The 17,618-nt window shown below is 35.5% G+C and overlaps 1 protein-coding gene across 1 annotated transcript; it reads left to right on the forward strand.

Moving 5' to 3' along the window:
- Positions 1-479: 479 nt before the first annotated feature.
- On the forward strand, positions 480-16,395 carry LOC104601260 (ABC transporter G family member 31-like). The gene is made up of 24 exons (XM_088898129.1): positions 480-890; positions 1,237-1,357; positions 1,582-1,670; positions 4,467-4,551; positions 5,638-5,800; positions 6,066-6,142; positions 6,225-6,369; positions 6,787-7,088; positions 7,214-7,495; positions 8,191-8,507; positions 8,582-8,742; positions 8,825-8,928; positions 9,075-9,231; positions 9,321-9,386; positions 9,542-9,669; positions 9,753-10,085; positions 10,170-10,460; positions 10,544-10,627; positions 12,410-12,543; positions 12,687-12,914; positions 13,878-14,049; positions 14,143-14,230; positions 15,496-15,662; positions 15,802-16,395. Exons 1-24 carry the CDS (start codon positions 568-570, stop codon positions 16,066-16,068), a joined length of 4,284 nt encoding a protein of 1,427 aa, XP_088754255.1. The 5' UTR covers positions 480-567; the 3' UTR covers positions 16,069-16,395.
- The last annotated feature ends 1,223 nt before the right edge of the window (positions 16,396-17,618 follow it).

A 17,618-nucleotide genomic window follows, 5' to 3' on the forward strand; every position in this document is an offset into this window, starting at 1 on the left:
AAAAAATGGTCAAAACCGCTGATCGATTCAAATGGTTTGACTGCCCGGGTCAGTGGTTTACTGACCAAATCAACATTTTTTTTTGGAAAAATAACAGTTTTAGGGTAAAATGGAATCGGTCACCTGATCGGTTCCTCGTTTTTCAGTCCAACCATCCGGTCCGGTTTTGAAAACCATGACTGAACCTAATCCATCTATAATGGATTCAGATTGGACCGGATCGAATTGCACTTAATCCGGTCCAATTGACACCCCTACCCCACCTACATATGCAGTGACGCGACGGTGGATCCGTGGATGACAAGAGGGAGGTAATTAAGGTAAACTGGGAATGCGAAGTTTTCTGGAAGACTATCACTTGCTTGTTATTTCGGTGAAAACAAATCACGACTCCATGAGTTGTTCGGATTTTGCCTTTTTAGTTACGTAACACTTATCTCTGGACTCTGGTTTATAAATAGAAGGTGTCACCTTTGTTTAATTGCATTGAACCATAAAATTAAAGAGTTCGATTTCTCTGTCCTTGTAACCTGGGCTGGAGAGCCTGTTGAGATTCTGCTCTTGTTCATGGCGGTGTCCAATGGAAGTGAATATTTCTATATCGAAATCGACAATAGAAGCGCGTCCTTCTCGCGGGCTGATTCAGTTGCGCAAGACGAAGAAGAGCTTCTCTGGGCTGCAATCGAGAAGTTGCCGTCTCGAAAAAGAACGAACTTGGCAATCCTGAAGAACACTTCTCCGGATACCGATGGAGGAGAGGGGAAGCCGGAGACAATCGATGTCAGGAAACTCGATCGCTTCGGTCGTGAGCTCGTCGTCAGGAATGCTTTCGCGACGGAAGAGCAAGATAACTACAAGCTGTTGTCCGCAGTTAAAGAACGTCTTGAAAGGTATATCGTTATCCAGATAGAACTGTACGTTTTATCGTGAATCTCGTACTCCTTTTCTCAACCACCTCTCTCTGTAATTTGATGACTTCTCTATCAGTCTGTTCTCCTTTCTCTAGTTTCTCGTGATGAAAACTTTAATTCAATTAATGCTTCAATGCTTAGATTAGATCACTGCAAAAACACAAACGTTCTTCAATTCCTTTGATTCGAGGTGTGCTGAAAAAAGTTTTCAATCCTATATTTAAGTCCGATCTTTAGAGAGAGAGAGAACCGATCAAACTGCTTTTCTAAATCATGACTTTCTAAAAGTCTAATAATTCTGGACTGACATGATTCTGAAAAACAGAGTCGGTTTGGAGGTCCCGAAGGTAGAAGTCAGATTCGAGAACCTGCATATCTCGGCCCAAGTGCAAACCGGGACAAGAGCATTGCCCACATTGGTGAACTATACCCGTGATACAGTCGAGGTACAGACATGCAGTACCCGTGCATCTTCAGTTTTCTTTTTCTCTGCTTTTTGCCCTTTTACCCTCTGAAAGTCTGAATCATCTTTTTATGAGATGCGATTTTCTCTGATTATCATTCTTTTTTTGGTAAAATTATGATTCGTATTAAATTCTTTGATTAATTATCATTACTTTTTTTTGGTAAAATTCTGTTATGATCATTCGTAATTGTAAAATTAATGCAGCAACTACTGAATTGTTTGAGGATATTTCGTCCCAAAAGGCACACGCTCAATATCTTAGCTAACATCAGTGGTGATGTGAAGCCTGGAAGGTATAAACCCTAAACTATTGACTCGACATTTTGGAGTTTCAGTTAAATTACACCTATATCTTCTCCTATGTACCGTAAAAACTCTATCTCCCCTAGAGTTCTACACGGGACGACTTGCATTATGCTCGTCACGGTTGACGTCACCATATGTCAAATATACACGTGGTAAATATGAACTGTCCATGTCCGCACACCGCAAGCCAAATTTTTAGCATGTGGCCCACAAAACCGTTCATGTTTATTTGGTAAATGGGAAATACCAAACATGCAACGGCCATTCACGTTTCTTTGTTAAATGGGAAACTGGATTTGCTCCTTGCAAAACCGTTCTCCACTTCAAACTGGATTTGGCCACCAGTTTCTGAATTGACGATTTGACTGTTCCGTTCGAACAGACGGCCCGTAAAAAACAGTTAAAATTATTGAACGGGTTGACGGGTTAACGATTTAATCGTATATATCAATAGATCGTTGACTTATTTAATGGATTTTTATTAGGAACTGAGTTTGGGATAAAACGGAACCGATTGCTGAATGGTTCCTGGGCCGAATGGTCCAACCATCTAAATCAATGGCGGTTAAAAAACCATACTGATAACTGCCCCTTCTTCTTTGCAGCCGTGTATTAGAGGTATCTCCCATAAAAAAAGACACAAACATGGAAATGTTTCTAATACAAACAGTGTGAGCATAATTTTGTGAGGACTGAATCTGACTCGGTGAGACTATTTAGTTGATGGAATTAGAAAGGCTTTTAATTTCTCCAATTTTGATGATTTTATTTTTTTTTAATCAAGTCCTAACTGATTAGCAGGTCTGTATTTGATAAAAAAAGTGCTCCTTGTGATAACCTCATAACTCCTGTATTAGTTTGTTACTTTATGGGAATGTTTTCAATAGATAGTAGGACTGTGAGGTGGGTTCAATGAGGAGCAAATCCCAATTTCCAAGAGATCAGATTCAGTACTCACAAAATGTTTAAACTAAATTCACATCCACTTACAGTTTTGCATTGGGAATATCTTCCCATGAATAAAAACATACAAAGTATATTGAGATATTCTTAATACAGGGTTGTTGCAAGTGACTGTGAGTACAATGTGAATACCGTTTTGTGAGGATTAAACCCGAGTTCGATTTTCAATTAGCTGAACTCAAACTGCTTTATGGACTGTGGAACCCATTATTTTATCCACATCAGCCACAAGTGCAAGTAATGAATTCAGATGGTCTCCCCGTGGAGTGTGCTCCACACCGATGTTCCCAAGTAATTGTATGATTGTTATAAGGTTCCAATCGATTTGTTAGTAAGGTCTCCTACTGATTGTAGTGGAGATTTAGATCAAATCTCGCTTGTACCTGGATTGAGGGATGGGCTATTCCCCGTTGGTGTAGCCCTTGAGGCTCAATTTAGAAGGAATACAATTATAAATATGTATAGTACAAATACATAGAAAATAATATAAAATATAAAGTTTTATACTCTACAAATTTACATTTGTATTCCTTCTAAATTGAGCCTGAAGCAAAAAAATAATAATAATAATAATATGATTGTGGGCATACGCATTTCATGATTGGTGGTGGACTGTCTTAGGATTAACTGAATTAGATAATAGTTTTACGAGTTTAGATTTCATCCTCACACTGTCTGCACAGCCCCCGGTAGCCATGCATTGGAAACATTTAAGTATATATAGTTTTTTTTTATTATTGATTGGGAGATATTCTCAGTGCACAGGCTGCAAGGGCTGTGAGAATGATATTTAAATTCTCGTTCTACTGGCTGTGGTATCAATCATCTTATTCTACATTAGCCAATTAAGTGCATATGACCCACAATGTCACCAGTAAAATGGCTATTAAATATAGCTAATCCTCTCTCCCATATGGGCAAGAAGTCTCTGCATTGAAACCATTATATCCATTTTTAGTAAACAGAGAGTTGAAATAGAATGTCAATGCAACATGTAGGTAGAATAAATTAAAAGTTTTGAAAGCTCATATTAAATCAAAGATGCATGTGTATATTTATCATATCAGGCAGCAGACCTAATTCCTAAGATAGAGCCATAGAGGTGGTCAAATGGGCCCTCCTGGGACCTTGAGGGCTTTTCTTTGGTTAGAAGAGACGAAAGAGGCTTGTGGGGAAGAGAGCACATTGGCTCCTCGTACCTGTGCATTGAAAACATCTCCCTGACAAGTAAAGGGATAATCCCAATGCATGTTAGGATGTATGGTAGGGCATGTATTGAGATTGCTGAGTCAATCTGACAGCTGAGTAAGATGTTCCAAAATATAATTCTATATTTTACATGCCTTTTACACCTTTCATTCATGCATCTAGATGTGCCCAATTCACATGTGAGATGTACAGTGGGATATGTGCGTGTGGGGCGTGCTCGGTGGGGAATTCCTATTTAATTTTCGCCAAACATTGCTTATTACGTGAAACTGTGAATGTCCTAAATAGTAGCTTGTGATTGACCCGTAATTAATTATATTAAGAAGGTGGCATGTAATTTGTAAATTAAAATAACAGTCCTAAATCATATTTTTTGTTTTTATTTCGGTATCAACATATATTACGTACCAAAACGTTGGTATGAGTACTATTTTCACCTTAAGATATTGTAATCATTCAATCCAGATAGTATTGAATGATAATCAACAAAGCCAAGCTTTTTTTTTTTGGTATCTCAAGAAAGCCAAGCTGATTCCTATAAATACTCAACCATTTTCTCTACTAAGGCATTCTTGGTTTTTAAGTTTTTAACACATTGATCTCTATTGTAGAATGACACTACTTCTGGGCCCTCCTGGTTCGGGAAAATCTACCTTGCTTCGAGCTCTTGCCGGGAAACTCGACGATGGCTTAGAGGTTAATGCATTTTCCCGTCTTTAACATTTGCATGCATAGAATTTGTATTCGTGGGAATTGGTGGTTGCATTTTCAACCTGGGTGGCTGAACTTGTTAACATGTTAGTTTGCATAGGCTCCTCACCTAGCTTTCCCCACTCGTGTTCCAACATCTCCCCATGACAATTATTATTTCCACTGGAAAAGATATGATATAGAAAAAATAATTGACAAATAAATAAAAATTATAAACGTGGTAGAGATAATGATTTTATTTATCAAAATTCATGAATGAGTTTATGTGCTGTGGCCTGTGGGGCACACTCTATGGGGACCCATTCAACAGGGGCCTATCCGGTATGATCTCTTGATCTCTTTCCAACAAAAACTCTGTAGGCACTCTAAAAGTTGATCTCTTGAGCCGGTCTCCATTACTGATGTGACTGTTCTTTTTCGATCAAGGAATCCACTCTACTCTCGGTTCATGACTTAATTTTGTAACGCTAACATTTGATATTTAAAAAAAAAACTAGAAAAGTATTTTAGAAATATGTTATTTTCTAATTCTTTTATATTTAAATATAGAAATTTTTTAAATTTGAAATAGCTATTTTACAAATTTACTCCTATGGATGAATAAACTTGATTCTATATATATATGTGTGTGTGTTTATTATAATTATCAATTTAAAACTAATAAAAAGATAATTAATTATAAATTAACTTATAATTAATTATTATTATTAGTAGTAATAGTATACTTTAATTATTAGTTATTAATAGGTATTGTTTATTTATTTATTAAAAATTAATTAATGAATGGATAAATCACTTAAACATTTTAAAAACAATTAAATGATCAACAATCTTAAGAGATAAGCAAGAAGTTACTAAACAATCTTATTCAATTGATGAAATTGAACAAGTACAAACGAAGATTAGTGTTGTATTTTAACTTTTCTCCATTCATAAAGATATTAGCTGATCTTTCATCTTCATTTGCGATTCCCTGCGAGATTAAAGAGCTTAGCTATTGTATAAAAATCTCTGCAAAATGCAACAGTCTTCTACAAGTTTTTATTGACTCAGCTTCTTTCCACCCCCCAGAAAAGTGGCAACGTTACATACAATGGACATACGCTTAGTGAATTTTGTGTAGAAAGAACTTCTGCATACATAAGCCAAACGGATAACCATATTGCGGAGCTAACTGTCCGGGAAACTTTAGATTTTGCTGCGAGATGTCAAGGTGCAAGCGAAGGCTTTGCAGGTTTGCTTACTACTTCCCATCACATATTGATATTATTATTTGTTCTGCAAGTTGAAATTGTAATTTTGTTGCAAAAGAGTATCTGCAGTGAGTTCAAGGTAAGGAAGTCATCCAATTACAAATTGAATTAATTGTAATTTGGAAGCTAATGTGTGGTTGGTTAAAAGTTAAAGTCTGTAACTAATGACCATGTGTACTTTTAAACTGTGTCAGAACTATGACTTTCAGTGCTAAGTCTTATTGGTTGTTTCGCTAAAAACTGTAGGATATTTGAAAGATCTGGCCAGACTGGAGAAAGAAAAGAATATACGTCCAAGCCCTGAAATTGATGCATTTATGAAGGTTCCTATCTAATCCCTGCTCTTGAAGATCTTCTCTATTCCTTTTAAATCATTCTCAATTTTTCTGAAATTTAATTGTACAGGCATCATCTGTTGGGGGCAAGAAGCATAGTCTTTCAACGGATTACATCTTGAAAGTCCTTGGTCTGGATATATGTGCAGAAACACTAGTCGGTAATGACATGCTCAGAGGTGTCTCAGGTGGTCAAAGAAAAAGAGTTACTACTGGTAAAAGATTATTCCTCCTGTCTATTGTATAAAACTATCATCTATCATACATCATTCTACAGAAAGCCGATAAATTCTGCTTTATCGTCGACTATAGAACCAATCACCTGAAAAAAGTCATATGCTCAATTATACATAACCTTTCTTTTCTTTGGTAGGAAAATTAGAATTTCGAAATCTTACAGTCATTGAGAACCTCAGCATAAATATCTATTCTTCATGTCTCAATAGTCAATATATCCAAACTTCCCGCTAAAACATGCCTTTTGTTCATAATTTTGATGTATTTTATCCATTTTTAATTAATAAAAAATTTTCTGTTGCCTATCCAAAAAGAAAGATAAATAGAAACTTAGTAGTGATTTTTGTTCATGAATATTTATGTTAAATTATTATTATGTTGTCTTCTAATTTCAGGAGAAATGATTGTTGGACCAAGGAAAACCCTGTTCATGGATGAAATATCTACTGGACTTGATAGTTCTACGACATACCAAATTGTAAAATGCATACGTAATTTTGTTCACCAAATGGAGGGTACTGTTTTGATAGCCCTCCTTCAGCCTGCTCCTGAGACGTTTGAGTTATTTGATGACTTAATACTATTATCTGAAGGACATATAGTTTATCAAGGTCCTCGAGCACAAGCATTAGATTTCTTTCAATCATTAGGCTTTAAATTGCCATCTCGTAAGGGGGTTGCTGATTTTCTTCAAGAGGTACTTTTTTTTTTTCTATCAGCATTTTTTTTTTCTTCAAGAGGTATTATTCTTTATGGTCAATATTTTAGCCTGTTTCTAAGATCTAAGGCCTCTCTCTCCGAATGGATCTATCTTATATCCAGGTTACCTCCACGAAGGATCAAGCACAGTATTGGGCCGATCCTTCGAAACCATATGTGTTTCTCTCTGTTTCAAAAATTGCAGATGCATTCAGAAACTCTGAGTTTGGAAGGTCTGTGGAATCCAATCTTTCAGTTCCATATGATAAAAGGAAGAGTCATCCTTCAGCTCTTGCCAAGACAAAGTATGCTGTACCAAAGCGGGAACTCTTTAAGGCATGCTTCACACGGGAACATCTATTGATCAGCAGACACCGGTTCCTGTATATATTCAGAACATGCCAAGTATGCTTTAATCTTGCCATTTCTACAAGTCTGGCATTTTAGACAGAAGAAATTTAATCTACTTGTAAAATGTATTTATTTCTCTGTACTTTCCAAAGAATTGTTATCTTCCTTTTTGTCTTTTTTTGATCACTAACAATCAAATAAATGCATTAATAAACGAAGGAAAATAAGGACAAATGGGGTCATGAGTGGAAAGACCTAGACAAGAAAATCCTGCCTTTAGGGAAAGGAACAATAGCAAAAACAAAAAGAATCCAAATCATACAAGCACGACCCATTTAATAGCAGAGAGTTCTCCTGCAATGTAGCCAATAGATGTCTTAGTAATTCAACCAATTGAGAAAGATATAACTTGCCAACCTCTTCTCCAATCCAGCTGCCATTTGTCTCTTTGGTTCCATAAAAAAAACCAGTTAATCATATTTGTTTCATTAAAGTGGACAGCATTTGTGCAGCTGAGAGCAAGGATGATAATCCTTTCTGTTCTTTAGTAACTATTTTATCTTTTCGTATTAAATGCTTGCATATCAAGGCCCAAGATGCACTTCTGGGCCACTTTTCAGTAGGGAATTCAAGATCTTTTTCTCAAACTCTGTTTTGTTGTTTGGAATAAGTGCACCGAACACTGTTTTAGTTTTTCCTCGTTCATTTCTTCTCAGGGTTTTTATAACTGCATTTACGTATTTTTACAGGTTGCATTTGTTGGATTTGTTACATGTACAATTTTTATACGAACAAGATTACATCCCACAGATGAAACAAATGGGAACCTTTACCTTTCTTGCTTGTTTTTTGGTCTTGTGCATATGATGTTCAATGGATTTTCTGAGCTACCAATTACGATGTCCCGGTTGCCAGTTTTTTATAAGCAAAGAGATAATTTCTTCCATCCTGCATGGGCTTGGTCAATTCCTAGTTGGATATTGCGTGTTCCCTACTCAGTCCTTGAAGCAGTTATATGGTCTTGTGTTGTATACTATACTGTTGGCTTTGCTCCTAGTGCTGGAAGGTAATTTTTTTGCCAAGCTTAGTGTTCTTGTTGCTGCATTTTCTTGATACTTATCAACTCCCAATTGTTATTAGGTTTTTCCGCTTCATGCTCGCTCTCTTTTCAGTACATCAAATGGCACTGGGCCTCTTTCGCATGATGGCTGCTATTTCACGGGATATCATCATTGCTAATACATTTGGAAGTGCTTCCCTACTAGTTGTATTCTTATTGGGAGGATTTCTCCTTCCAAAAGGTTGGTTTAATTATTCTGATTTCATAAGTTGAACTACAATTTATTGAAGTTTTCCTTAACAACTGAGTGCTCTGTTTTCCAGCAATGATCAAGCCATGGTGGATTTGGGCTTTCTGGTTGTCACCGTTATCATATGGGCAACGTGCAATTTCAGTTAATGAATTTTCAGCCACAAGATGGATGGAAGTATGCTCTTTAGGACTTATACACTCGTAATTTAGTTAGAGATAATATTTGGCATATCTCCCATGTACTTGATCATTAGTTATATTTGTATTTGGACAACTATTGAATAAGATTTTAGAAGTGCTATTAACATTTTTACTTGGCAGAGATCTGCATATGGAAACACTACAGTTGGATATAATGTTCTCCATTCACATTCTCTACCCACTGGTCATTACTGGTATTGGCTTGGTATTGGGATTTTGTTGGCTTATGCAGTGGTCTTCAATACTTTGGTGACCCTTTCCTTGGCTTACCTTAACCGTAAGTCTGCAAGGACTTCATGTTTTATGGCTCCATTGTTTAATACTCATTTTTTCTTCCAATAAATGGTATGTGGTTCTTTATTACAGCTCTGAGAAAGGCCCAGGCTGTGATTGTGTTGGATTCCAGTGAAGATAATTCCAATGACGTTCATGGTCAGTGTGCATTCTTTAGAACTTTCACCAATATATTTCAATTTTACTTCAGTGGATATATCTGTTTTCTCATTGGGTCCTTCATCTACATATGGTTTGCCAGATATGTGTCTAGTATATCTTTCTTACATTAACAACAAACCTGATATTTGCAGTGAGGACTCAGAAAGCTGATTCAGAGTCCTTATCATCTGAAAGAACTCCAAGGAGGGGAATGATCCTTCCATTTCAACCACTATCAATGACGTTTCATAATGTCAATTACTTTGTTGACATGCCAAAGGTAATTATTATGTGTAGTAACTTTAATTTCTTTTCTTTCTAGTGCAATACATTTGACTAAAATTTATTTCTTTTTTTTCTTAGGAAATGAGTTCAAAAGATATCCCGGAAAAGAAGTTGCAACTGTTGTCAAATGTCAGTGGAGTATTCTCCCCTGGTATCCTTACTGCATTAGTTGGAGCAAGTGGAGCAGGGAAAACCACACTGATGGATGTGCTTGCTGGGAGAAAAACCGGTGGATATATAGAGGGTGATATTAGGATATCAGGGTACCCAAATGAGCAAAGTACTTTTGCCAGAATTGTAGGATATGTTGAGCAGAATGATATTCATTCTCCTCAAGTTACAGTTGAAGAGTCCCTGTTGTTCTCTTCATCTCTTCGCCTTCCAAAAGAAATCAGTGAAGAAAGCAGTCGTGTTAGTGTCTAAAAAGAGTAAACTTTTCCATAATGTATATGCTTCTTTCAGTTTTTTTAATCAATCTATTATTATCGATTGTAGGAGTTTGTTGAAGAAGTGATGACATTGGTAGAACTTGATACTCTAAGGCATGCTTTGGTTGGTTTGCCTGGGACCAGTGGCTTATCAACTGAACAAAGAAAGCGCCTAACAATAGCAGTGGAGCTTGTTGCAAATCCATCCATTATTTTCATGGATGAACCTACATCTGGATTAGATGCAAGAGCAGCGGCTATTGTGATGCGTACTGTTCGTAATACTGTTGATACTGGAAGAACAGTGGTTTGCACCATACATCAACCAAGTATTGATATATTTGAAGCATTTGATGAGGTGACTGAGAAGTTTGTTTGTTTTCTATCCAAAGTATTCCTTCAAACTATAATTTACATATATTTCTTGTGATTGTGGTGCAGCTACTTCTTATGAAACGAGGGGGTCAAGTTATATATGGAGGGAAGCTTGGAAAGCACTCACAAATTATGATCAAATACTTTCAGGTACCATTGAATTGATTGATTACCTTTGTGTTCCATTTACCATCTTAATTCAAACAAAATGTTGTGGAAAATTATAAGAATTTCACTTCAAACTGAAGAAATGAAAATAAACTATCCCATTTAGGTTTGAAGTTATGCAAAGAACTTACATAAGTTTATAATCCTAGTTGTTCCTTTCCAACATCTGGTAATGAAGATTCTTACTAATTGTTCCATCAAGAGGACCTCAAAATTTTATCTTTAGTTGCAAGAGAAAACCTTTGCAAAATACAGCTGCTTATTTATCTGAACTTGTATTTGCAATCAATATTAGTCAACTCAGCTTAACAAGCCTTATCCCAAGTTTCCAACTATATCAGGTTGGCTAGACAAATCTGGTTTTGCCATTCCACTCTCTCAAGGTCATACCTTTTGAACCAAAAATATGTAAACCAGATTTGGCACTATATATCTGTGACAAATTTGTATTTGAATATGAGAAAGCATTATTTAGTTAACCCTTTGTTTTAGATTTTCTTTCAACCAAGGATTCAATTTTCTATGAAATCATTAAATATTGAGATTTTGTTCTAGCTTCAGGAGTGTCAAGAGCGAAATATATGGAGAATAACAAAAAAAAATAGGTGTCTAATTGGTTATTTGGATAAGATGTGTTTAATAAGAGATAGAAAAGAATAAGATGGATAAAAAAAAGGAAAAAATAAAAAAAAATTGAAAAATATATATATTATTAGTTTTTCTTTTTAATTCTGAGCAGGCTTTGAAAATTTTCTGAAATTTCGGTTTTGAGCCGGGTTGACATAAAACCAAAATGTAAACCTTTGGTTTTTGATGCATGAAAGCATCTCTTGGGCTTTGTAGTTGCATTTATTAGGTGAAGTCCAGTAATGGTCTATTTTATAACAGCTGAATTGTCTGAACTGAGTAGCTCATTGCTTTGTCTTTTAGTGAGCACCATTAAGTAGTGGGAAAAACTTCTTAATGGCTGAAACATCCTTTCAGGAGCTTGCCCTATCCTTAATGACCTTTTGTGTAAAAGACAATTACAAGCTATTCAGTTTCAGCTAATTCAACTGTTATCAAACTGCACCTAAGAAAAATGTGATGGCACTTCTGTTTGTCCTTCGGGGAACTCCTGCATTAAGATCCTCACTTCCCTTGATTGAAGTGGGTTCTCCAAATGCAGTCATATGGAGTAAAGGTTTTGGAAGAGATCCACAGAAATTGTCTTGAACACTAAATGAACTTAGACTACTATTGGATTGTTGTTCATCTGTTATGTGGACGAGTGCATTGCCCAAGAACCTTTCTCTTTTGGCGGAGTTTCATTTATACTATGCTTTTCTGACATGTTATCAGATAAAAATAAAGTAAACACAGCCCTTTGAGGTTATGAATGACGGTTTGATTTTCTCTTGCCATCTAATCCTCATAGTAGCAGTTATTGCTCTGCCAAACTTTTGTTAACAGTTGTGTTTTCATATACATAAGAAATATTTTGTTGTTTCGAACTTCAAGTAATTGATATTATTTTTAGATTCCTTTTTTTTTATCAAAGTTCAATATAGTGCTAAGCAATTGATTGACAGAAAAAAGTTATATTGATAAGTTGCTATATAAGTTTTGCTCTATTGAACTTGTATTTCTCTCTCATTGCTAGCCTATGGATGTAGTGTTAAAAATCATATTTTATAATTTTGAGGGCAATGACCTAGGTGACAATTTATTCAGTTTTTTTGTACAAGAAAGAGTGGTTAGGCCTCACTTCATGTCCTTGCACAGGGAATTCATGGAGTCCCTCGCATTCCTGATGGTTATAATCCTGCAACTTGGATGCTTGAGATCACTACACCAGCTGCTGAGCAAAAAATTGGGCAAGACTTTGCAAACATATACAGAAATTCTGATCAGTACAGGTAAAATATTGGTCAATATTGTATGATTTGCCTCTTTTTTACTTTTTTAGAAAGGTTTGCCAAATCATTCATCATTTACTTTCCTTTTCTTATTGACGAATGATATACTTCAATTAAAAATCTGATTTGAATTTTTATTTTAGGGAAGTAGAAGCATTGATTGAGCATTTGAGTATTCCACCCACTGGTTCTGAGCCCTTGAAGTTTTCTTCCACATATTCACAAGATAGCATAACACAGTTTCAGATTTGCTTTTGGAAACAACTTCTTATATATTGGAGAAGTTCCCAATATAATATTGTGCGGTTATTCTTCACTACAATGTGTGCATTGATATTTGGTTCTGTCTTTTGGAATATTGGTTCAAGAAGGTGATTCCTTTCTTCCCTTTCATTTATCTTTGATGGATAATTTTCAAGCATTCTTATTGTGTTATGAGATGTTAACTGTTTCTTTCTCTCTGGCATAGTTCTTATATTAGATTAGCCTTATTATATTTATCAAGAATGAATAACAAAGGATTAGTACTCCTGCTTCTTATTTTGAAGTATTGGCTCAAAAAGATCTTCACTTACATTTCTTACTGGACATATATAGGTGAGATAAAGAGCATTCATATAGGTCTACATTAGAGGTCAGCACTTGCCCACATATTTTTGCATTAGTTGTAGGATTGTACCTAAACTTCTAGGCTTTTAAAAGGGTAGGATTCCTATGGCATATCTTTTTTTGGGCCACCAATGGACTTTGGAAGTCCGAAACCTAATTCAACATCTGTTCTGATTATTTTGGATTCAGATGACCCATTTACATAATCAGATTGGATTTGGACTTTATAATCTGCATCCAATTAATAATTGGATTTTGGATCTGGGTTTAGCCCATCTGGTTTGATTAAAATCCAATTCCTATTATTTCATAACACATATTTGATGTATAAAATTATATTATATAATTATATAAAAAATAAAATATAAATTTTATATTATATACAAAAAATTGTAATTATAGCAAATAACTTTAGGAAGAGAGAAGAAACAATATGAGCTAAGTATGCTCTCTAGATTGTAAATATGACATTAGGACACAATCTACAGACTATTTTCTTTGCAATATAACAGCCCTTCATTTGGTAGAGTTTAGAAAAGGGAGAACAAGATGTTCACCTTTAAACAAACACAAGAGGTGGGCAAATGATTGGCCTGAATAGTGTAATTGGCCATGTAGAGAGAATTAAATAAATATAGCTTTCATTCTTTTTCTTGGTTCTTTGGCTTGTGGTGTTAAAAAAGACCACCAGAGTTATTAACCAGAATTTTCTAAATATTTTGCAGGGGCACAACACAAGACTTATTTATGGTGATGGGAGCTCTTTATGCCTCCTGCTTGTTTCTTGGAGTTAATAATGCTTCTTCAGTACAACCAGTAATTTCTATTGAGAGAACGGTTTTTTATAGAGAAAAAGCAGCTGGAATGTACTCACCATTACCTTATGCAGCAGCACAAGTAAGAGTGTTAAGATTGGATGAAGTTTTGTTTTCTATTTTCTTCCCCAAGTTCTGAAATAATTCGTGATTTTTATATATGTTTCATCAACAGGGTCTTGTTGAATTACCTTACATTGCCATGCAAACAATATTATTTGGTGTTATAACATACTTCATGGTCAATTTTGAAAGGACAATAGGTAATACTTGATACCCTTATGCCATGGAATTTAAAGCTTGCCTTTCCATCTCTTTATAAATCTTATGTTCCTTTCATGTCATATTATTTTCAAGGATCATTTTAAATTTTGAGTCAAGAAGAGGCCAAACTCTTCATAAGTTATTTACATATCTCACCTTACTTTTTAAGATCTGGTTCCCCCATCGAAAAATACAAGTGTAAAAATAAAATCATTTCGCCCCCCACTCATGTGCAAGCCCAGTGTGGGTAAACTGAAGTAATGAACCCAGTCAAGTCTTGCTTGAAGATGAATGATGAATGAATAACAAATAATAGTTTCTAGGAGTTCCGAAAACATTTATCCATGGAGGACTTCATAGAATTGTTTTGCAAAACTCTTGAAGGATCATTGTTTTGCCCATTGGAGATGTTATATTCCCACAGAATTCTTCTCCTTCCTTTTTCATGTGTTTCAAGATTTTTTCTTTGTAAATTTAAATTTCTCTCATTACTCCAAAAGTAAAAATCTTATGCTTGGTTAATTATTTTGGTGGAAGTTCATTTGAGCAAGTTCTATCTGTTTCCATTTTATTGAAGTACAAATATATTGGGTTTTTCACACACACTTGAGGTAAATATTTTTTAATGTTGAGTTTGAGAGAGATGGGTTTAGACATGTCAATATACATCATCAAGTAAATTGAAACATATGTATAGACATGTCTTTATTTTATGAACATAGCAGTGCAGTGAGAAGTTTTCTTGCTATAAATAAGTAATGTTGTCAAAATTTTAAAGCACAAAATATGTATCCAGTAACTCTCCTTGAACTTACCAAATTTGTTGGCCCTAGTTTTGACTAATACACTTTCCTCCCTATTTACACTTAAAATCTATAATCAATTTGCACTGGTTACTTTAATGACTTGTACTGTACAACCTAAATATAAGTAGTATTCTTTCCTTTTATGTAATGGAGGATCATAGTTAACGATCCAACCCTTTGATTCTTCAGCCTTTTATATCTCTAAGATTATGAAACCATCCTTTTGGTTTTCCATTATAATGTTTTTATAGTTTTCCAATAGGCAACCTAGAGGAAAAAAAATAGAAAGATTTCTATAGAATCCACCCAAATTTAACAGAAATTCTTTCCCATCTTTCACCTGTCAAGTCACTGCCTCAAACTTTCTTAGTCATATTTTGGTTAAATTTGTAATGTAGCCAACTTGTATGGAAAATAATGGTTCAATATAAGCATCAAGCATGTGTCCTGTTTTGCAGGAAAGCTTCTGTTATACCTTCTGTTCATGTTCCTCACGTTCACCTACTTTACATTCTATGGGATGATGGCGGTTGGCCTGACACCTTCTCAGCAATTCGCTGCTGTTGTTTCTTCTGCATTTTACTCCCTATGGAATCTTCTCTCAGGTTTTCTTATCCCAAAACCAGTGAGTATTCATTTTTTGTTGGTACAACTAAGTCCATCCCAAAGCTTTATCTGTTGACACTGCATTTTTTTATCTATGAGGAAATAAATAATTGAAAGAACTTTGTAACTTCTCATTCATGTGCTTTATGCATTTTCAGAATATTCCTGGATGGTGGATCTGGTTTCACTACATTTGCCCTGTGGCTTGGACTCTTCGAGGTATCATATCCTCCCAGCTTGGTGATGTGGAGACCTATATTGTTGGATCTGGGTTTGAGGGGTCTGTGAAGGATTATCTGGAGGTTAGTCTCGGATACAGTTCTGGGATGATTGGTGTTTCTGCAGCAGTGCTCATAGGATTCTGTATATTCTTCTTTCTTGTCTATGCATGCTCTGTCAAATTCCTCAACTTCCAGAGAAGATGATAGTAGTGCTCAATGATGTAGAAAGGGGGATTCCAATTGAGCAATTATCAAAAGTTGAGATTTCCAGCATGCTGGGACAGTCGGACCTTACTGTCTGAATGCCAAAGTAGGACCTTTCTTGATACATTGAAGTTTTTAAGGGCCACAGTTTCCAACGAAGTGGTATGATCTACTCTGCCAATACCCAAAGTTCACTATTGATTTTGTTTTTCTAATTTTATTCACATCAGCTGAGGGCAACCATCTTGGCAATGTACAAAGTTCACTATAAAGTTTTACAATTATAGTTCTGATCAGATTTTAAACGATCAGCATTTTATCCAAAAATGGAATACAAATGAAGCAACAAACTGAAAATGTTTTCGGATGGTACTAACTACACAAAGGCAATATAATAATTTCAAAAAAAAAAATGTATTTTAATGTAATTGTGGTGAAGTTGGTTGCCAGACTAAACATTTAGCCAAATTCATGGTAGACCACTACTTTAGACTGAAGGACACGGGATGTCCCACAAAAGCCCTAAACCTGAATTTTGCCAAAATGTCAGATCAATGTTGACCACAAAAAATATTCTTTAATGATTCTATCCAGTCCAACCAAGAGCCTTTAAGGACAATTCCATGGGAAACTTTATAGGATTTGATGGGGGCTGAATTATCATTTTAATCGACATTCATGGGAACTTCAGATTATGACTTTATGAGTCTCCCAATAATCATAGTTGTCAACTCAAAATCCGGTGATTAGCTAAGGTTATAATTTTGCAATTGGACTATTCCAATCGGGATGAAATGTGGGGCACGTCATAATTAAACCACCAAGGTACTCAACTTCCAAGTTCCAACAATGAAAGGCATCATGTCACAATTTTTGTTAGCATCTATACTTTGGTTTTGGTGCCAGGTCATAGAAGTTAAATTTGAACTATATTTTGGTTTTGATGCATCTATACTTTGGATTTACCATGCCCTTGAACTACCGAAAGTATTACGTTTGAAGTTTTGAATTCATTTATATCTAGAGTGAAATGAGGCCCCAAATTGCATAGTAACTGGTATTGCTCCTGCTCTGGATTTTTCCTCAATCAATGCCAATGCTACAAAACCAAAATACTTCTTGATGGTGAGGTTATCAAGCATGTAGGTCTTGGCATGGCAAGCCTTTGTCAACTATCATTTCTATGTATTTCTATTTCACGTATCGATGATGCAATGCAATATGTAACAATACTTTGAACGTTACAATGGCCACAACTCTGCTCCCGATGATAATTTTCCTTCTTTATTTTCCATTAGTGGTCAGAACTCAGGATAAGAATAAAATAAGAGTTGGTCCAGTTGGATATCAAACGTTCAAGTGCAGTCCAAACTGAGAGAGTTTCACCCTTCCCTCCAAATGTTGAATTCAGTAGGAAGCATTTCAGCTGCTTAGGCTCACCATTATCCTGGAAGGTGGAAACCATCTTAGCATTTGCCATAATCATATATTGCCTATGGCTCTGCTGCTTGATTAGCCCTCTGACAAGGTTTAAAATATCAATACGCTCG

The sequence above is a fragment of the Nelumbo nucifera genome, chromosome 2, assembly GCF_055504915.1.
Source record: "Nelumbo nucifera cultivar China Antique chromosome 2, China Antique-T2T, whole genome shotgun sequence".
Taxonomy (NCBI): domain Eukaryota; kingdom Viridiplantae; phylum Streptophyta; class Magnoliopsida; order Proteales; family Nelumbonaceae; genus Nelumbo; species Nelumbo nucifera.

Bases quoted from the DNA above. Each gene is read 5' to 3' on its own strand.
- LOC104601260 (XM_088898129.1), top strand. From the start codon at position 568: ATGGCGGTGTCCAATGGAAGTGAATATTTCTATATCGAAATCGACAAT. The intron at 10,086-10,169 runs GTTAGTGTCTAA...TATCGATTGTAG, and splicing joins TCAGTGAAGAAAGCAGTCGT to GAGTTTGTTGAAGAAGTGAT. The intron at 14,050-14,142 runs GTAAGAGTGTTA...TTTCATCAACAG, and splicing joins TACCTTATGCAGCAGCACAA to GGTCTTGTTGAATTACCTTA.